General features: G+C 37.8%; 1 protein-coding gene across 7 annotated transcripts in view; it reads right to left on the bottom strand.

Annotated features, from left to right (window-relative positions):
- Positions 1-22,503, bottom strand: part of YLPM1 (YLP motif containing 1) — a 50,430-nt gene that overhangs the window by 6,460 nt on the left and 21,467 nt on the right. The window contains exons 7-21 of one of the 7 annotated variants that reach the window (XM_062624124.1): positions 21,002-21,482; positions 19,764-19,856; positions 19,204-19,378; positions 18,910-19,055; positions 18,368-18,555; positions 17,844-17,906; positions 17,450-17,569; positions 17,008-17,184; positions 16,726-16,809; positions 16,397-16,480; positions 14,811-14,897; positions 12,417-12,468; positions 7,176-7,306; positions 5,236-5,414; positions 4,466-4,867 (exon numbers count right to left, since the gene is read on the bottom strand). In XM_062624124.1, coding sequence (XP_062480108.1) covers positions 5,268-5,414; positions 7,176-7,306; positions 12,417-12,468; positions 14,811-14,897; positions 16,397-16,480; positions 16,726-16,809; positions 17,008-17,184; positions 17,450-17,569; positions 17,844-17,906; positions 18,368-18,555; positions 18,910-19,055; positions 19,204-19,378; positions 19,764-19,856; positions 21,002-21,482 — 2,028 coding nt within the window. In that variant the 3' untranslated portion in view covers positions 4,466-4,867; positions 5,236-5,267. The other 6 variants (XM_062624135.1, XM_062624147.1, XM_062624141.1 and 3 more) reach the window with 6 other exon arrangements.

Here is a 22,503-nt window from a genome sequence, read left to right as displayed (position 1 = left end):
CTGCATCAGACTTACCAAACAGACTAAAAAGATAACTTTAAATGTTGCTTAAGATACCTTGGTGTTCACATAAAGTGTTGTGCCAAATTGAAGTCACTGTCTGTATTACCTACCTGTCACAACAAACATTGTTTTTTTATGTTTTAAGGCCATTTACACACTGAAGCAGTGAAGAACTGCAGCTCTGTTCCCCTTCTGTGCTAATCCCCAGAGAAATAAAATGTACTTTTAAATCACCCTTAACAGACATTTTCAAGATGAACTGCTTTCTAAATCTGCTTGCTCAACTGTACTTTTGACTTGCAGACAAAAATGGTTTTTGCAAGGAGCGCTGCAATTGTAATTTCTCTCCAAAGACAGCAACATGACAGGAATTGGTGAAGTGATAATAACCTTGCAGTCTTCAAGTATTCCCCTGACAGTACTAACTGTTCAAACACAGCAATTTCATATATCAATATACTGGCCACAGCAGACAGTTCAAATGCCATCCAAACAAAAAGCATCAGGGATTTCTTGCATAAAGCCGAACACCCATTCATGCATCTGTATCTTGACTAGTTAAGGAAACAAACTTTTTCTTTGAACACACATACAAGGGAAGCAGTATGGAGAAATATTTGAATGACTGACATGCCAGAGCATAAGCCCTAGGGAAAGGCCTCCCTCCCAAAGAGATTCCAAGAGTTCCACAAGTCAGAAAAATATTAGGAAAAGAAAAACCCAACCTGTGTTATTTCCACTCAGGCAGCTTTAAGGTTTTGCATATTCAAACCTTAAATCCTACAATTCAAAAGAGACCAGAGTCTCCTGACTAGAAACCTAACACAGAATGGAAAACATAAGCAACTTCAAAACACTCTTGTCTATTCATTTCCAGTTAACTTGCTGTACTCTTTTGGTAACAGTACTTGTGCTTACCTGGTTTACACAAAACCATGAATAAAAGAGCACATTCTGCTTCCAAACAGTATTAATCAGCTACAAAGTGAAAATCTACTTGAATGAACTATGGTCATTACCAATTTTCCAACCTACATGCATGAGGAAGAGTTAAGGCTCCAGCCTGCAGATCCAATACCATGCAAATCTGGAAGTGGTAGAAAAAGACATTGCAATTACTGGGACACTCCACAGGTAAGAAAAAAAAAACAGCTTCACTGTGAAGAGAGTAACCTTGAGCAGAAATCAGAAGAGGTAGTCTGCATTCCTTTAGTTGGTTGGAGGATTCTGACTCACATCTGTAGTAACAAATGAGCAGAAGAGGGGAAAAAAAAAAAACAAACCCCAACTTTGATTCAAGTTTTATGAGAATAAAGATGATTGCCATAGAGACTCAAAATAGAGAATTGTACCATTCATATTTTAAACTCTAGGAAATTTCTGTTCTTTCTACTCTAATTTCTACTATGAGAGGCATAATAAAAAGGAACCATGTATGCATCAGGCTTCCTGAGGATTCAGACCATGTGAATGTACCACAGGCAATGAAAACTTTCAGTACTGTTTCCCCTTTCCAGCCCATGTACATGGAGTTAACAATACTCCAAGGGAATTTGTTCCTGGGTTTCAGTTCAGTCAGCTCACAGTTAGCTAGCTGTATGCTGGCAGAGAAATTAGGACCTTCATAGCAAAAAGCACAATTTGCCTCCAACCCAGATCAACATTTTCTTCTAGTCCTGAGGTATGGCCAGTACTATGTGGACTTCCAAAATTTTGTGGCAGCAATATTAAGAACTAAAGGCCACAATCTGCTAAAGGAAGTTGCGTTCAAAGGGCATGAAAAGATTCATCACAAAAGCTGCATTAAATAAATGGTCAAAGAATAATTTTTCTTCTGGCAACAAAAAAATTTGTATAGGTGGCAACAAGCTGCCACACAGGCTGAATTACTTCATTCCTTTGAAAAGGATTCTCAGAGTGTTCCAATGATGTTGAAATCTCAAACTGAGAAAAACTGATTTTGGCTGGTGAGGTCATGTTGTTCTCTCTCATTTAAAACCACACTGGTGACAGTATTCTTCCGCAGAAAGCATACTTTATAGTGTGATTTGTGAACCACGATTCTTCATAATTTTTAAAAATTCAACTGGATTAGATGTGGCCTTTCTTGGGATGGGTTACGATATTAGATTCAGAGTAATCTTACAACTGTACTTTTCCAATTCAATCTCTCATAAAGAGTTAGCACAACTGCACGCATAGTGACAAACTGATCATTACCTGAGAATGCTGGATGCATATTTTCCTGTTTAGCCTTCAATGAAATGTGTGTATTCATTCTGTTCAGCGCTGTGAAATACTCTACTGTCAATATCACTGAACAGATGATGAGTAAGAACTAAATCAGAATCAAAACTTACTGGATTCTGTAGCAAAGGATTTTCCAGACAAGCAAAACTACTAATCACCAACCTGACCACAAACCAAACACAGGGTTACCTAGCTATTCTCAGTCTTGCCAGCAGCAATGATGAATTTTTCCTTTTTGCTCCATTTCTTCATTCACTGAAGGTCTACAGTACGTAGAATCTGTTACAGGTTGTAGTTTTGGCATAAGTTATTTTCTTTGAGAAGCACTCCCCATCAAGCAGATGAAGACTGACCTGCTAAACATTCAAACCAACTGAAAGAAACAGCATGATGTTTCTGTGCTACAGAAATGGAAACAAGTTCTTAACTTCAGTAAGCCAGGAAAACAACAACAGAATGCAAGCCCTTCGGCCTGTTCTGATCAAACAGCCAGCTACAGTATGTTTTCGTAACAGAAATTTTGCCCCAAACTTGAAGATTCATGCATTTTCAGTCTGTTCTCATCAGAATAAAGCATAACTTCATGTGTGTTCTCTGTTCATCTCTAATTCTACATGCACCAGAAAACAAGCAGTGTGAACCCTGTGGGTGTTGTTTGCTAAAATAATTTTCAAAATTGTTAAAACCAGTAAACAATATGATCAGTTCTGTCACACACCTTCTATTTGCATGCTCCAGAAGTATCATTTAGCCTGGAAAGGAAAATGTTAGAAAAAGATCCGGTTCTGTTGTATATCAAAAATACACACACACAAAAAAATTGGTTCTTAGGAGTCAAGAAACAGCATCAACTCGTAACAATGGCATGCCACAAGAACTCCAGTTTTGTTACAGACAACTGAGGATAGACTGAAACCCATTTTACACGTACCTGAGAGAGTAAATTCTCCAAAGTGAAGCTTGCCTGATTTCCACAGCAATACACAATACTGATTTTTTTTGTTAACTAAGTGTCCTTTTGTCAACAATTCTCAGCCAGAATTCATTTAAACATTTTAAAAGAAAGCATATATGCTACATAATACTATGTATACACTCAAAATGCAAATTTTTAAAACGCTGCATTCAGGGAGCTTGATTTCTTGTATTTAACACACTCAGGGCATAACACAAGATCAGCTACTCCCCTCATTTACTGAAAAGCTTTCAATCATGCACCAGACAAGGCTGAGAAATATCCAATAAATCAAAACATCAGAATGGCAAACAAAACCATGTATTAGCACCATAGCTCTCCTCTAACAGCATGAACTACCACCACGCCAGAGCGAACTGATTTACCAACCTAAATGCAAAACACAATGTAATCACTCAGCAGAGCAACAAGGAATAACACAGAAGGTAATTCAGGACTTCATTTTCTTCCCTCATAAAGATCATGAGAAAAAAATTCAAGTATGTTTGGATTTAAACACCTTGCCTGATTACAACATTGTTTACACAGAGCGTTTGCTTCAAAACCTGAGAGGACAAAAAGTTTTCATCAGCAAACCTGATGCTGTGCAGAGGTGATATACCAGCATCTATGAAGAGTCTGTACCGCTTCTAATAGCATGGACTGCTATTCATTTATCTTTTTTTAGCTAAACACATTTATTAAAGGAATAGAAGGGTATAACTTCTGATCTTTGTTGCTTCTTTTAACGATGTTTCTCTATGAGACAGTAGACTCGTGAATGGAATGAAATACCCTGATAGGGATCAATGCTGACTAAAAGACACAGTAAGATCAAAATGGATTTTCTAGACTGCCCTCCAGAGAACTCAGTAGTACCTGTTTTTAAGTTGAGCATTAAAGGAATGTTTCTCATACATTACTACCTTGAGTATTTCAGAGCCATCCAGTATAATTTATACTCGTACAACAATAGAAATTTGATGTAATTGAGAAACTAGGATCCAAAAATAATGATCATTCCAGCTCTCCAGGAAGAACAAGAAGGGTATGGCTCCTAAAGGCCAGCAAAACCTGGGCCTTAATGGAGCTATGAGAAGGAAAAGCAGGTGATAAACCTAGAAGACCATGCACATTCCAGAATATGAGCAGAGCACTTCTTCCAGGTGAGGACGATTCTGAGCACTGTCAACATGTGAACACAGACCACATGTAAAATGTCAAACAAAAACCATGCTATATGGTCCACCCAGAACACCAAGTTTATAGTGAAATTTATTGTTCTGCTTCCTAATACAATAAGCTACAAGGTACATACAGTATAAAACGAGAACAGCCACAAAGCAAAGGTGATAAACATTCTGTGATGGTACAGTGAAGGTAATGTCTGTCTAACCCTTCCATTTTACTCCACAAACAGCAGCTAAAACTACTGGCCCTCCCCCTCCCTCCCCTCCAAAAATATTAAAAAGTAAACTGTCTCTCTCACTTAGGAGCAGTGGGATGCGCTGTTTTTTTTGAGGGCACTGGTTATCTGCCAATATCTCAAGAAAAACTGATGAAACTAAAGTAACGAAGACAAACTGTGAAGGTGGGAGTGACATGACCCATGCAAGATGCTCATGACACCTTGGTTCACCTCTCCTCAGAGCAAAAGGCCTGTAAAGAAAGCGAAATTTTGTTACACCAAGTGAAACAGCAATGAATGCAGTCAGTGTTAAGATACAGCAAGCCAAATCTGAATTGGACAGGACAGAACTTGACTTAGACACACAGCTAAACTACTCTTCTAATGAAAACATAATCTTCCTGCTGTTAAGGTTTGGAGACTGATAGCTGACAACCCTTTTGTGTTTAGGTGCTGTACAAAAGGGTGCAAATTGACATGGCCACAGCTGACATCTACTATAATCAATAATCTTGTCTGGGAGAACTCTAACAATGACATGAACTACAACCTCATCTCTTAAAAAAAAAAACCTAAAACCCATCAAGGCTATGAACAAGCAGGAAGACTGAATACTTACCTCAAAGGCACAAAATTCATTTAACCACTTTTTCATATATACTTGGTGCGGTTGAGGGCTCTCTCAGCAAGATGACCGCTTTCATCTGTTATCTTCTCCCAATCTGTTTGTCCAACAACAAAACCAATGGCTCTTTTCCTGTCTGCATCTTTTTTTTCTTCTAGATCTGCCCACCGCACCTATGGAGAACAGACTATCAGTAGGACAATCTCTTAAGAAATCCTCAGACAAGACTAGGTTTTCCACTGCAGATAAGAGTACAAGAATTCTAATTTGTACTCATTTTCCTTCAAACATGTAAGTATTGTTTTCCAATGGGTAAAGGTGGAAACTACACCAGTAACATTACTGTTAATTGAGTATCCCAGGTGTTCCATGGAGTAGAAAAAAAGGTACAGTTAATGAGTCTTTTAAATTTCAATGCTATAATTCTGAGAGCTGAAGTGTAATTATTACAATTATTTCCTTGTTCAAAGCAATGCTTTCTGCAGGAAGAATGATTGAAGATTCATTTAGCATCTTCATCTTCTGTACAACCTTTCAATTGCACAATGGAAACATCTAGAAGATAACTATAAAACTACAGAACAGTGTTAAAGAGCAACTCGGCAATGAATGAGGGACAGCTTTCTTCTCTACCTCCTGTGATACATTTCTTTACACTAAACTTCTTTCTTTACACTAAATTCCTTCATTCATATGTTATTTCTCATTTTTTACAGCTGCAACCATCTCCTCTGTGGCTCTTCATGATAATACAGATCACTTGCATGCATTCTGTTCAAACATATATGGCCAGTCCTTCACCCACAAAGCCATACACCAATGGGAGGGAACGCAACAAGGAGAAGGAGTGAGGAAGGTACGTATGATGAAGGGCTAAGGTGCAGACAATCAACTGGAACACACTGTTGCAGGACAAGAAAAAATAGTAAGTGAAGGAGGTCTTCCTTGACATCCTGATTAGTCCCATGCCAATTTGTTACTTGTTGTTACAGCCTTACCACCTTTCTGCCAGCACTCTCCTATTCCACAGATTGGATTTCTCCAGGCGTTCCTGCTGATAAGCCATGCCTGCTTTCCTCCACCATTACTTCCTCTGCCTTAGCACCTCCGTTTTTCCCATGCGCACTGTCCAGTACTACCTATGTTTTCTATTTGACATTATAGCACAATAAAAAAGCCCAAACACGGGCACTGAACTCGAATTACTTCTAGTGGCAAAAGCTGCTCTGCCTATTTTGGAGGGGAAAAAAAAAAAGAAAGAAGTACTACCTTTTCCTATTATGTTACCATCTTCCTCTATGTTTTTTTCCCTTTTTTTTTTCACAATGATATTTGAAGATGTAATATTTTGTGTTCAGAAGTACATTTAAAGTGGTTGAAGCCAATTTCTAACACGCCATCTCCCAAGCTTTATGAAGGAGGTAATATCTACAAGACTTAATTACTTTAAAACCTACATAGCTGATACTTTCTTCAGTTGAAGAGCAACGTACTGTGCCTACTTATTACAAAACCTAACTAAAACACAAAAAAGCTTAATAAAAACCATCATTTTGTCTTAGAATCTGCACTGTATATTACACCTTTATCACAAAACATACAGCATATGAAAAGGACTCTACAGATTGCTCTGAAGCAAAGTGTGTCATCTTCCCCAGCAAGAAATGGGATTTACAACTCAAACAAAGTGTGTAATCTTCCCCAGCAAGAAAAGGGATTTACAACTCCTCACTTCCTTGTAATTAATCTGTTTACCTCTGGAAGACCCTAATCTCAAGAATATTCCCTTACAGAATCTAAGGCAACAGCAAAATGAAAAGTGACTCACTGAAACTGCCATATTTATAGATCCTGAATGACTTGATAAAAACCCTTTTTCACAAAGACTGTTAAGTGATCATATACAGACAGTAAGTAATTTGAAATTTTATTACCCTTTTCTTTCCAGGTTCAGAAGCACGTGTATCATAGTCATCTGGAAGCTGTAGATAATCTTCCATTCTGCTGGCAATTGCTTCCCAATCACGTTTCCTTTTAGTGCCAGTCCGCAAACCATCCAGCTTGTCTGAGAACAAACACAGAGCCTCAGAGTTAAAGGAGAATTTTTTCTATTATTCACACAAACAAGACGAAAGTGGAACACTTTTCAAACGAATGAGCAGAACTTGTATATCCAGCTTGTCTTGACAGGTAGAATGATGAGAGTTGAAATAAACTAGAGAAGACTCAACATCATTTTCAAGTTTTATTGATATTTCACATTAAATGTGTGGCAATAACACTCAGGCTCATTATTTGTATGAGAGAGAAAAGCTTGCTTCTGGATGTTCACACTGTATGGAGTCTGTCCTTACAGGTACAACATAGCCACCGATAGCTAGGAACCACAGGTCCACCTTTCTGTATTTGAACACAATACTAAAGCTGTAGCAGTTTTCCCAAATTTGGGGTTTAATACTGTGTCAAACATGGCATACATGCAGTATCAGGGAACAAGTGACGATCATATAATTTAATGCCATAACAACTTTTTGAGATACTGGCTTTGCTAAACAAAAAGCTCCTTGGAAACCTTGATTCTTCCCCCTCCTATCTTTCTTATTCTCTCCACACAACGAAAAACACGCTCAAAAAAAATAATCATCCAGGACTGGAAAAAATAATCTTAGAATCTTTTGTTTCATGGTGTAAGAGGTCAGTCATGAATATCTGAGCAGTACATTTGTCCAACAGTCATCATTTTCTTCCTTTTCTCATTGAACCGATAAGGCATGAGGAGAAACAATTCCACTCCTAGGTTCTAAAATTTTGTTCCTCTTTGGACACTTATTTTCAGTGAAAAAACAACACCTTCTTGAAATTATGCGGCAAACTGCTTTTGGAAAGGAGATGAAGTATTCACTGTAAGATTACAAACAACAAAGCATGAAAATGAAAAAACGGCTTTACAAGTCAAAGAAAATCCTAGGTTTTCTGTCGATGTACCATTTTATAAGTCAACAATTCAAGTATATGTAGAAAGAATACTAAGCTTGGCAGTTACGTTCTGTAAACCATTACCACTGATGACAATAACATTGCTCCAGAAGTCACTGATATAATAATATTCCCCCACAAAAGGCTTCAGGAATAAAGCAAAGCAGTGTATTTTCTGGACAGAAGAGGATGCTCAAAGATATGTATCTAAAGAAGCTCAATTCAGAGATGAGTTTTTCTACTTAATATGTGAGAAAAAAGAGTAACAACGGAGATAATGTAAGGCAATGACGATGTAGAAATGCTAGCGTAATTTAAATACCATAAATGAATGAAGTAATTTCTCCCTCACACAACTCTAAAATTTTAAAAGCCTTTGCCTTTGCCCTGTTTTCCTGTAACGGATACAGAATTTTTTCTAAGAAGACATTTTAAACCACCTCTGCCTTTTAAAAAAACCCAGCATTTAAGAAAACTGTGCAGAATATTTATGTGTGTGATATGATATCTCCTTACACGATTCAGTTAAAGGTTTTTGTGCTCTAAGCAAATCTGCCAAGTTTAAAGCTCAATCTCCACAGAAAGACGGCACTCCTAGAAGATAAATTGATCATACAACATTCCTCTGTGACTCCAGCTTGTAATGTACGTGCACTGTTCCTCTGTATTACTCTCAGATCAATCAGTATAGATCACTCGGAGCATAAAGGTTTTCAGAAAAAGTAACATTGAAAAGATGAGCAACAAATGCATCGAGGAGCATTTAGGAACACAAAACCCTGAAACTTCAGGAGCTCTCTATTGGCAGGTATCTGTGCAAGGCAACATGCTATGATGCGTTACCATCATTAAGAAATGCGCAACTCTCAAACATCAATTCAGGAGTTCAGGAGGCATTCAGAGTATAATGTTCCCCTCTGCCCCTTTTTGTCACTGCTACACAGAACTTGTTTTAAAATGTCATCTCCTTCCATGTTTAAAGATTGCCTTTCCAGAGGCACCTGCTTCCACCCATACTATTGTGGTTCAAGGTTTGTATGCCTTGCAGTAGACACACTACAGAAACGTCAAAAGCCTACTACAAAGCATTCTTTCAGAATATTCTTTTCTGAAAATGAGACAAGGTGTCATTTTGTAACAATGGTGCTCGTGAATATTTATGGCAGAGAATTATTCTGTGTTAAAACCATCAAACATCATTTTACCATTTCAATTTTAAAACCAATGAAGCAGCAGCATTTCTGAAAACCAGCAGAACTTAACAACTCACCTTTGGAATTTTAATAATAAAGAATGTAGCTGACTTAATGAGCTCCTTCAAAAACTAAATGAATCAATCAGGTAAACTTTTTGCTCTTCTTATACAAAAGTCACCAAGTTTTATGTGAAAAGTTATTTGCATTCTAGAGCAAATTTTACAATGGTATCAGAACTTGATCTATGCCACAGCTCATTTCTCCTATCCTGAAAGTTTGTAGAACTTGCCACTAAGCTGCACCTTGAAACAGAGCATTAGGCTAAACACTTGGAATATAGTCAAATTTTTAAAATGTGAGTCCATTTCTGTAAATTTAAATACAAGAACTGATGTGCACTATGCCCTGAGACAGACCAGTGATTTGCAGACCAGGTTTAGAATAATAGCATGTCTGTGCAGCCACAACACATAAGGAAACGATATACCACACACACACTTGGAGGAATGCATCACCCCTGCCAAAGGAAATCGAACTAAAGCAAGAGCTCCGGGGTGTACAGTATGGTGACTACCATAAGTCAGCATTGCAGCTGAAGAACTGAAAATTTGCAGACCTTTTCTGAAGCTTATTACAATCAGTAAGATCTTATTGTGCTTTCCTGTAACAACATCTACACAGAAACAAAACAAAAAGGCAAAACAAGACTTAGTGTTGTTTTTGGATTCTGCACTTGTATCATCTCTGCAAATGTGCGCCCTCTGGAGCTAACACAATAGACCTAATGGCAAGGCCAGTTCCCGAGAAATAACTCAACTTTGGAATAACAAATGCATACCACAGTTTACATGCCTTTCAAGAAATAATTTTAATTGGTCATCTACAACAAAGCCTTATTGTGAATTAAATATAATAATTCTTACTCACAGACCGCAAGTGCTTATAATGCATACCTTGGGCTAAAAGTTGCCTGCCCTTGCAGAGCAATTTTTTGAAGAAACAGCATTCATTACACAGGAACACACCTGGCTCTTTTAAAATGCATCTGCTGTCAGAATTTACTTTTAATCTATAGTTCTATATATTTATAAAAATTAATCTAGAAGGTAGCTATAAAAGTAAAATTGTGAAGACGGATTTAATAAAAAGACCTTCTCAGCGCCTGTATCTGTGTCTTGGCAGCATGCTAACATCCAGTTGGTTAATGGAGTTTGATTGTTAAAGGATTATTGCAACAGCCTTGCAAGTAACTTACTTTAGCAAAAATTCACTCTGCTGCTCGCTCCCCATTTTATATTTAAGTGTAGACCACATAAAAATCCTGTCTTTTATATTATGCAGTTTTCATATGGAAAAAAACGCAACACAGTTCTTTATTTGTTAGCAGTATTTAATCATGAGAGAGGTAAATTTTGAAAGCTATCTGTAAATTTCTGCTGCAGTCACAGTCTCCCCATTGCTAGAAACTACACATAAAACTTAAAATCTTTTTAGAACACATCTGAATCCCTGTGATATTTGTACAGCGGATGGGGATGACTTAAGGTTCACCATATGCAGTGTAACACATCTGTTCCTACTACTCAGTATTTAAAGGAGTCTGTGTTATCTGGAATACAACACAATGTATCAGAGCATTCTTCAACAATGCAGTTTTCCAGTACTGTAATTTCATACATAACTGGAGGGATGAGGGGTGTGTGAGGGGGGAATCATTATAAACTTAAGAAATAATCTTAAGATATTAAAACAATCAACACTTAAAACAAGAATGCAGAGCAATCCTGAATTAATTCTAACTGCCTAGCTGTTTGATATACTGAATCACTGAGTACAAGGTTCCTCTAGTTGTAATGCAGGTGCCACAATGTCAATGTATCCCACAAATATTTAAATGACTTAAAAGAGAGCACAGCAGCAGAAAAGATGGTGCAACTATGCAGCTAACGGTAAAAGATGAAAGGCTGCTTTATGCAAGCCAGGACTTCTGATGATATTTCTATGGTGCAGTTATGATTTTGGTTATTAAAAGTAGTGATAGACAGTGCCGTGCCACACATGCAGAAACAAACCTCAAAATGTTAAGACATGCTGCATTCCATTCAGATATTTGTTACTTCTCATAGACAAGACAGAAAATAACAGTTTTAATCAGATTTAATTTTAATTGGTAAAATCTTCACTTGGAATCATTACTGCTCAGAGAAACAAACAAACAAACAAACAAACAAAACCCCGAACCGAACCTGATCGTACTGACTAGAAACCCTTTTCCTTGTGTACACCTTCCACCACAGCCACGGTTCATGCACTTCTGTCTGAAAGCCGCTTTTGACTTTGACAGAATCCTAATAATAGTGTGTGTAACACCACCAGCAACACTAATCAGAGCAAAAAGTGCAGCAAAAATAGTGCCCTTCTGCTCCTGGAAAGTCCATTTTGCATCCTCCTAAGAAGAATTCTAGTACTCTCCTGGAACTGAAAAGCATAACAAAGTTTAACTTTCCAATACCAAGGCCTAATCATTCAGAGCCAACTTCAAAGCACTAGTTCATCCTCACACCCATCAATTTTGCAGAGTGAGAAGCATCTTCAATACATGTCCTTCAAGAAAGTAAAAAGTTGCTGATGACATTTAGGCTTGAAAAAAGGGATGCAGTGTGAACAGGAATACAGTGCAATGTAAGTTGACTTTGTATTTCATAATACAGAAGAGATGAACAAGGAATAGAAATACTGCTTTTTAAAGACAAAGTGCTTTCCTTGAACAAATGGAAGAACATTGAGTATATAAACCAGCAATGGTTAGAAAGTCATAATTCCTTTTCCTCTGGCAGAAGACAAATTCCTTTTCTGTATAGATGCTTTTGCATTTTCAAACACATGTATGAGATCAACACATTTATTTGTCTTTGGTAAGGAGGCACAATAAAAACAAAAATTCAGGTTTTGCAAACATCATCAGATACCAACTAGAAGAAACAGGAAAAAATAAATACCCACCTAGCTTTGCCTCAGAAGTGTCCATCTCCCATTTGCTTTTCGGAATGTAACCCTAAATCATACACAGAGAGAAGCTCGGAGGATTAGAGAGAGACACACATGCATATCACTTTTGAACTGGAAACAGCATTATAATGGGAGCTTAAGGTATTTCTTTCTGTAAGGCACAATTCTTGTTATCAGATGAAGGAAACAAATTACTCAGTATTTCAGAACTTCTGCATCCACTTCCCATTCAATGATTTCAGCAGCCCTTGCAAATCATTGAAAAAGTGCTGCCCTCTGCAAACAGAGAACTCTGGAATGAGTCTAACAGACGCCAATGGCACTGGGTGCACAGTTACTATATGATATTATCCCAGGTGGCAAAGTTACTGCAACACAACTTATCAAGCACAAAGTATATTCAAAGCTCTACAAACACAAATGAAAAGGTTACCGTGGTCACCAGTATTTAAGAATATATTCCCAGATCTATTACACACAAGCTTCACTGAATCCTTTTGAAGGGACATGCTGAATTCCTGTATCAGTGGTTGGCCCACAACTACACAATATTCTTTTTTTTTTAATTAGTTTAAATAAGAGCACCTGCTGAAACACTAAGATTTAATTATTATTTTTTTATTTTAAAATAACCTTCTTAGCTCAATGATTCCTTTAAAAAACTTTTTCCCTACAAATAACGTCATCATGGTCTTTAGGCAGTTTATTCCTTGTCGATTAGCATAACGATATTAAATTTGGCAAAAAGGTATTTATTTAAGACAGGTTCTTGTTACGTTCTAATTTTATACTCTTGGACAAGTAAATCCTTACTGAGCAACCCCATATAACTCATTTCAGCTGTTCAAATTTGGTATAAAAGTATGTTTCTCTACAATCACATAAAAAGCTCAGAGTAATGAAATGAAATCCTTGTCAGAATTTAATTATTTTAAGAATGGTTTTTAATAGAGGGTGAAAAACTACTCTAGAAAATTTCAACAATAAAACAAACAATCCACAGACCAGCTTTATTATACTAACTTCTTTTCTGCTCTATTTATTTGCCTCCACTGTGGTAAATACATACGTGTACTTGTTAATCCTAAATCAGAGTGTACTGTTCCAGACAGCTTCACTGCTTGAGATTATGTTCAGCATTACTTTTCCAAAATCCTTGAAAAACCTTTTTTCTATCAAGCATGTATCAGTGACTTGAGATTATCAGATCTCTGTATTTTATTGGTTTTAATCAAGTCTGTAATTAATACAAAGATGGTTTGTGCTGTAATAGTTCCTTGTAACAAATAAAAAACCTTCATGTATATATGCATACCTATACTTTTAAACCAAGTTGCCCATTAAAATTTGCCCAGAAAGTTTACACCACAGCTAGAAGCCTGTATTGAACAAAGTGATGTGTGATACACTGGTGAGAACACTAAGTTAAATGCATCAATAATTCATACCATCAAGCACAGAAAAGCAAGAATTGTCTGAATGCTAGAAGCAACACCATGGGAGTTGATAATAGCAAGAAGAGTGACTTTGATGGTGTGAAATAGCCTACTGTGTGCTGAACCTGTAAAATTCTGGTCCTCAGATAGGATAAGAAAAAATTCAGACTTCATCCTTTGGTACAAGACTCCAATAAACAGGAAGTAAACAAAAATGTCTGAGATGAGCAAAGTCCTTTTTGTTGATGGAAATTTACTATTCCTCAGGAATGGCAGTTTAGAAAGCAGCTGAAATACCTGGTTGTGGGAACCAGGGTTTGACACATTCAACTCATCATGCATTGACCAGCTGCAGCTCCAGCACATACCAAGAATCCTTTGGAAGCCTTCCATAGCCTTTTAGATACATACCTAAAACCACCAGCCTTCAGGGCAATTCTCTAACCATCATTTATCCATGCAACCTAATCTCTCATCTTGGAAACACCTACTGACAAAGTCAGTGAGCCTCGGCAGAGAAAGCATTCTTCTTCATAACTGTTGTCATATATTGTGACAGTCTCGAAGAGCTCTTCAGACATGTGAAAGGAAATAAGCTAAATTTATCTTTGCCCATTCTTCCCATCCCTCACTTAAGTGTAATTCTTGAATAACCTGGAAGACAGCACTAGAGTGTACTGCAATTTATAAATGTCTGTAAGAGGCATACTGCTGCACTCCACTGATAATCCTGTTTGAGGCATATATGCACAGATTAGTAAAAAGTTCAGTTAAGAATAACATAATTTAACATTAAAGTTCTCCTAGAGATTTTTAAGGAACAAGTGACTAGAAATGTGTGCATTAAGATTGCACTGCTAAGAGTGGCAATGGGTTGGCATTTATAAAACTGAGATTCTCCCTCAGACACATTGACAAACATTTCATTAGAGATGGCTGATGTATTTCCTACCAGTTCACTTTCTTCCTCCTCCGTTGTATCCTTCTTGTCTTCTTCTTTCTGGTCTTCAATATTTGCATCAAAATCCTCCATCTCCACCTGTTCCGAAGCATAAGCACAGACTTACAAGGTGGTGTTTGAGTTCTAAGTATTAAATTTTTAGATTAATATCTAAAATTAATAATAGAATAACTAGAAAATTCCAAGTTCAACTAGAAGAGAGGAAAAAAAAAGAAAACAATTCATCTTGGAAAGTATGATGATGCAATATATATGAATATTGCCTCCATTTTGGCTTCCCTCAGAGGCAGGCTCTCCTCTAGCTACAGTGTGTCAAACTGTGTGGGAAAGTAGCAACTGTTTATTTTCTTCCTTCACATGCATTCTTTGTGCTGCCAGTATACATAACAGTAAGATACTTCTGCTTCCCACACAGTCACATTTCAAAACCTGGAATCTCAGAAAAGAATCCTAAGCTTGCCATTTACACATTGTTGGAATGGCCCCCCAATATCCCTAACAAGACTTCACCTTTGATATATTTAAATATTACAGCAAAGAATAATAAGCAGAGTTTAGCATAAGAAAGAAAACGGATGCTTTAAGATAACACATCTAACCCTGCCCAATTAATATAACACCTTCTGGGATCCACGTCTCTGATGGGGATTCATGTGTATACTGTGGAATACCTAAAACTCTTCAAGTATATACAGTTCTTCATACAGTTAGTAATACCTTGATGCACAAAGTAAATCCAAAATCTGACTTTCTCTGAGTCTGCTTAAGATCTGAGCTTTTTGCTGTTCTCTTAAATATTGCCATATTCCATCATATAGAATTTGGAGATTCAAAAATAACCTGCTGTCATCATGACAAATTGCAAGAGTAAACTCTCTTCCTGCTTCAGCAGTTCATTAGTTCCTATGGCTATGGCACGAGCTGTTCTGACAGCTACTTGCAGCTATGGTACATTCATGGTAACATATGATTAACATGCTAATTTATTCCCAGAGCTCCTGAAACATCTGCCAAAGAAGAATGCAACAATACAGAAAACTGACACACCAAAGACACACATCACAGAAAACTCCAAATGGAATTAAATGGCAGCATACTTCTACAGCATCATCTTCTGCTACATGTTATTTCTTTCTTCATTCTCTGCTACAGGTCCATATTTCTCAAAGCAGGGACCAACAGGAAGTCAAACCTATTAATCTACTTATTTTATTTAACTAATACCTCAAATTATGATCCAATTAATCCAGTAACCTGAAAAGAAGTACTGAGTTTCATCTGAGAGAGCAAAGATCCTCTTTTAATTCATACTAAACAGTTGCTAAGATCAAAGTGGCTTCAACTCTTGCTCAGATGCCTAATCCTGGGCTTTATAAAGGTGATAAAAAAATAACATGTACCTTCATATTTAGGTAGTTAATAAGAATAATGGAATACACTTGTCTGACACACAGATTCTGGCTTTCTACAAAGCCAAGTGTAACTGTCTTGTTGCAATCGTACCTTTCACTGCTTTGTATTTTCTGTATGGTCACATCTACATAATTTATAATTTTAACAAACACAGAGATTCTCACCTCTTCAATAGCAGCATCCTGCAATAGAGAACGAATGTCAAGACGCATCATATGACGTGGTGCTGCCTCCCAGTGATCAGACATCTAACAAGAAACAAACAAAACTGAAGCATCTCTAAAAATGTAACACATTCAGTGGACAATTTGGTTTCTGATCATGAACAAGATGTATCTGTACTTCAGTAATTTCAATCAATCCCATGAAATAACTATGAGCTCTTCTTAGAGGAAAAGTCTAACCATTTACGTAAAGGAGGTTTGCAAACAGCCAGCCTGAAAGCACAATGAAACCTATCATTAATCCAGTAACTCCGTATGTATACAGTTACCCTGCTGATATCCTTTAGCTTGCGTCCATGAATATTCCTCTTGGAACATGTCTGGTTATCTGCACTCATTTCAGCTAAGTACACCTAGAGAGAGAAAACCAGTATTAGCTCTTTTTTATTTACCTGGTGATATGCTCTGCAATTGTACATTCTAAGAGAGTTAAATTTGTAAATGCAGACTACAGAATTTTTCCTGAATGTGGGAGGGACTCTGCATTCAGAAGTTTAGAAATACCAGAATATGGGTGCTAGCAAGTTCAAATGCTTTATAGGCTCCATTACCTCAAAACCCTTGGTTTTTGCAGCACTCCAGAATTGTTCAAAGTGTCTCACTCTATCATTGATAGCATCAAGGATTATGAAGGGGAAGAAGCCATCATCCAAGGTCTTTTTGAAAGTTTTAAACATGCTGGTACGATAGGTCTCTTCCATATCAGCTTCATATTCATACTCCATCACCTTTATCAAGGACAAAAGCATTTAAGAAAGAGGACACCTATGTTCAACTGCTGAATGTCATAACCACCAAATACACTGGTATGCAAAAAATACCTTCTGGGTCAACTTTTCAGAATACTGCCCTTAGGTTACATTGAACTGTTCTGAAAAACAGGCCACCAACCTCTGCACCCATCCAGAGCCACATACTATAATTCTTACTGCCACTGTGCTGTTCCAGAATGTCTTATTTCTTTGTCACGATAAGCAAGCAAATTAAAAGTACCTTCTTTTTCACTTTTTTCCCTGTATCTGGGTCTCTCTCTTCTTTTTCCACTTCAGTGATAAAATAGTCATCCAGGCTGAGTACTCTTGGTGCAGGCCCTCCACACTCTACTTCTTTATCCTGGGAAGAAAGCAAAAAGAAAACATATATTATTGTTGAAATATTCCATTATGCTACAGAGGATCTTCAAAACACTTTTAGCATACAGCAGTTCCCTGCTCTACATTCAAAACAAGAAAAGAACAGTTTTTGCCATGCTTGCTAATAGAGGAGGGGACTCACACGCCATATTAAGACACGTGCATGTGAAATTCCAGCCAAACAGAAAGAAAACAGCAGAGGAATCACACATAAAAGACAAGCAGCACTACCCAGTGGGTGGCTGTTTACATACCCTGATGAGTTTTGCGACATGTGTCTTTCCACTGCCGGGCAGCCCTCTCATTATGATTACAATCTGAAAAATAGATCATGTTAAGAAGAGAGGATACTGTGCTACACTTAACATAATGTCTTCTGCAAAATCTTCCTTCTAGAAAAATATGTGCTCTGGGCTCACACTTTTGCATACATATCTTGCCCTTCCTTATTTTATATGGTGTGTTGCAAAATCTCTGACTGTGTAAAGCCAAGTCTTTCCTCTGATACACCAAAATCCAAGTGAAGATCTCAGAAGAGTCTAAAATATATTACTGTTACTCACAAATAGGAACTTACTCTTAGCATTCCCAGGAAGTTTACATCTCCTGTGGATTCCTAACAGCTGTGCTACAACACCTAGGCATTTGCAAAAGAACCACAAGCATTTCTCAAGCTTCCTCAAATGTAAGCTTGTTCTCAACATACTGCGCTCATGCACATTTTATCTAAATACAGACCCAATAGGAACTGATTGCTGCTTTCAGAATGCATACTCACCCTCTCTGGCCTGCTATCCCGTCCTGGTGGCTTCAAAATATCATCTACATTTTTAGATTCTGGCTTTCTTTCCACTCGTGGAGCAGGTGGTGGCTGACGAGGTATTGATGGAGCAGAAATAGGAATCCTTTCCTCAGGATAGTTTCTACGATCACCTTCAAATTCCAGTGTTTGGACAGAAGAGTTTTCTTAGTTCAGTAAAATAAAAAAATTAAGATGTTCATACCCAGTTGAGCTGATTTAAGCAGACCTTCATTATTTTAGGATAAATTCACAGATTTGTACCCCAGATAGTTCAAACGTCTAATCTTGAGCCTATTGCAATTGAAATCATTTTTTAGCAGAGAAGATAACTGTTGCATTCCTGATCTCACCACCACTGACAAAACTACATGACACCACCCAGATAAATCTTACTAAATCATATATTCTGACCAAAGAAATACTGCCAGTGAACTAATCATCTCCCAATTAATCCTCACCTCTGCAAGTCTGTACTTATGCTAATATTCTAGCATGGGTTCAAGATTGAGAAACTGTACCTCCAAACACGGAAGGCCCATGATCATATGCTGGACGATCTGTCTTTCGCTCATATGGTGGTCTTTCAAAACCACCCCGCCTGGAGGAGGGATGGTCTTTCTTGTCACGGTAAGACTGAGTCCTTGAAGCTGTAGTGGGAAGGACCCTGCCAAAAGAGTATTTTGCATGTTTCTGGAATTTCTACTACAGATTCCAAAGAGAAGTGAACATGCACCTCAAATGCAAAATGGACAGCCTGATACTCAATACAGCCTGAACTGTATTCATTCCAACAGTGTTCTGAAAATATGTACCTATCATCTCGGGGATGCCGGTCTTTTTCAAATCTCTCTCGTTCATAATCCACAGAACCACGGTCCCTGTGCAATTCCCGCTCTCTCTTGAAATCCCGATGATCTGTGTTTGAATTACCTTGACGCTCAAAATAAGGTTCACGATCTCTTTCTCTGTTGTAACGACCTGGGTGCTCTGAAAGGAGAAACCCATGGAAATCCAAACTACTAAAATATACTCTATTTTTTTCATAATTTCTAAAGGAAAAGCAACAAACAAAAGTGCCAGAAAAGTCTATAGAAATATCTTATGTGAGGGCTAGAACTGAGTCACTCAGCCATTGAATCTCTTTTCCAAACTGTAACAGACAACTATACCATGCAATCCTATTTAAAACCACAAAATTAAGTTTTTAAAGTGGCTAGGACATTGACTACACTACTCCTCTGAAATTCTTATGGGCCTCTGAAGAAAATAAAATGGTTCTAATGTAAACAAGAGCTACTGAGTTTGAGGTATGTTTTTAGTGCCTTAAAACTTTTCTTAAGAGCTGTCTGAGAGCTAGCCAACTGCTCCATACCTTTTTGAAATGTTTGTCTCTCTGGTAGAGGTTCTGGACGCAGGGTTACCCTCTCCCCATATGGAATCTGTTCCACTTTACTGGTGGTTATATCTGGTTAAAAATAATAAAATAATTAGGATCTTAAAATACCCCTCTCCCATTTCCTTGCTGTTGTCATGAAAAGCAATCAGTCAGTGGCATTAAAAGTGGCTGGAATAACTTACCAAAATTTCTGTTAATGGATAATGTCAAAATAGCTATACATGAATACACATCACTATGGCTTTGGAAGTCTGAAGTGGATTTATCTGTAACTATGCGTACCACTTCGTCTTCAGAATGGAACTTCTGCTTTTTCAGAAGAGTTCAGGTAGCATGCACAGCCAGAAAATTATAAATATTAAAATGCTCTGAAAGTTTAAAAAACTCATGGAAGTACCGTAATGTCAAGAATAGTAACTGTGAATTCCTAACAGTGATAATTTTCTAACAGCTTTTAGTGAAACATCTACTTAATGGATTCAATATGGCTTCAATTCATGTTCTGGTACCTTAGAGAGAGAAAAAAAACCTCTTCAAACAGCAATCTACAGTTTAAGAACTTTGTTAAGACATGATTCCACTCCTGTTAACTAAGAATGAGGGAAATTAATTCTATTTAAAAACTAGTGTTGAATTTTAGCTTTGATAAGCTTAGTACTAAAAATCAGAGCCCTTTGCTGTTCATGTGTTAAATGTCTGTTTAGGGTGCACACCCTTCAGAAATACCAGGACTTTCTCTCACTCCCTGTTTAGAGGGTACCTCACACAAATTAAACAGTATATAAATAATGCAAACATGAGTCACATTCTGCTTTAAGTTACTAAATCATACCAAGAGCTGTAGCAATTCAAAATACCTCCCAGAACAGTTATTTCCATACTCAGCTACAAAGGGATTAAGGGAAAGTATCAGTATCAATCTAAATATAACACATTGATGTAATTGCATCAGTTGGTGTTTATATTAGAGGCAGGCATGAACCAAATGGTGTATAGCCACATGAAATAACTCATTATTACAGCACTGAAGAAAACATTAAACTCAAGGCTGGAGGTTACAGACTCTTTAGAATTGCATTGCTTCGCATTAGATTGCAATGTATGTGGCCTACAGGTCAACTGCAGAACATCTACAGTTTGGTGCGGCGCATTCCTGTAGAAAGACACTAAGAGGTCTATTAGCTCTCCACTACAGATCAAACAAATACACTCACCTCGCCCATGGCCATAATCCACAGTTTGCTGAATTACAGGTGCTTTAGGAACTGGTGGAATAACTGGAGGAAGGGCCACTGGTACAGCTGACGCAACAGAGGTGTGAACAGCAGGTACTTTCACAGGCGAGGAGACAGGTGGAGGCATCATTGACTCCTGTTTACACAACTCATACTCCATATTTGCTCCTTTATCCTCATTTGTGTCCCACAGTCCATGGAAAGAATCCTCATCCCAGCGTTCCTGTTCCATAGCAGAAGGTGATGGTTTTAAAGACTGACCATGACTTGGGGTTGCAGTTGGAGTAGAAACTGGAGCATGTGGCCTTGTCATAGGTGTAGCAGGCCTTGTCAGTGGGGCACTTGGTCTTGTCACAAGGGTGGGCTGTCTGAGCAACACGGGAGGCTTTATAATTACAGCAGGAGAAGTTTTAATAGCTTGGGCTTCTATTGGTGCCTCTGAAGATAGCTGAGAGGAGACCTAGATGCAGAAAGCACTTTTAATGTAGCTCTGTAAACTAACCTTCCCTCATCCTCTGTAAGTCAGTAAGCACAATGGCAATTGGTAATCAAATCATGAGCATTTCCTAGTACCTCCATCAAGGTGCTGCAGGTAGGAGGACAGTATTCCAAGAACTGGTGGCCTGAAGTAATTTGGTGTTTGTTCACTATGTGAAGGCTTAAATATTATTTTCTCCTTCAAAATAACCTTACCAATTTAAGCTCCAGTAGGCCTATCTCTGTTTAAAAGTTTCTGCAGTTTTATTCCCAAAGACTCCTGCTGTCTGCAAAGATTCCTACTGTCTGTGGGGAGGCTGAAAAGGTCTGAATGCAGGGAGCTCAGTGAGGCACAAGAGGATTAATAAAGCCAGCTTCTTTCTGGAAGTCACTGGAAAAAAATCCCAGATAGCAGAAACACCTGGAACCCCCTTAATGAAATCAAGATCAGATCACCATAAGAAATGGGGAGGTCTTGTGCAGTGGAATAAACCAAACCAAACCCTTCATGAACGAAACATGAAACTCCACATGCTGTGTCAGAAAAAGTCTTTTTAGCACCACAGCAGATGCCGAGTTACAAACAGCCTTATTAGCAACATGCAACAAAACTTTCAGAATGGTTGTAGATACAAAGCTGAACTTTGTAATAGCAGTTCAAACTCATACGAAATGTGAAGGCAGAAATTCCAAGACAGATAAGAGTTGTTTGAAGAGCTATAGGCAGATGGGTGAAGTAGTCTGAGATAGAAAATAGAGTAAAGTCACTTCCTAAAGGCATCAGCCTACCTGTACTCCCTGGTAGCAAATCTGTTCCATTATTTTACCTTATAGACACTGTAAACAAGGAAGAAGATATGGGCTAAAAGAAAACTTGCAGTGTCTCATTCACTACATAACACTTCTCTCAAGTGAGGGGGAAAACAAAGCTTGGTCTGCCTAAATGTCAGACTCAGAGGTCATAATGTCTAAATTTATTGGTAGGGTACCAGCAACTCTGGAGT

The sequence above is a fragment of the Pezoporus occidentalis genome, unplaced genomic scaffold, assembly GCF_034315485.1.
Source record: "Pezoporus occidentalis ecotype Australia unplaced genomic scaffold, CSIRO_AGI_Poc_V1 ctg108, whole genome shotgun sequence".
Taxonomy (NCBI): domain Eukaryota; kingdom Metazoa; phylum Chordata; class Aves; order Psittaciformes; family Psittacidae; genus Pezoporus; species Pezoporus occidentalis.
Note: the sequence above shows the minus strand (reverse complement) of the source record. Positions and strands in the feature narration are given on the sequence as shown.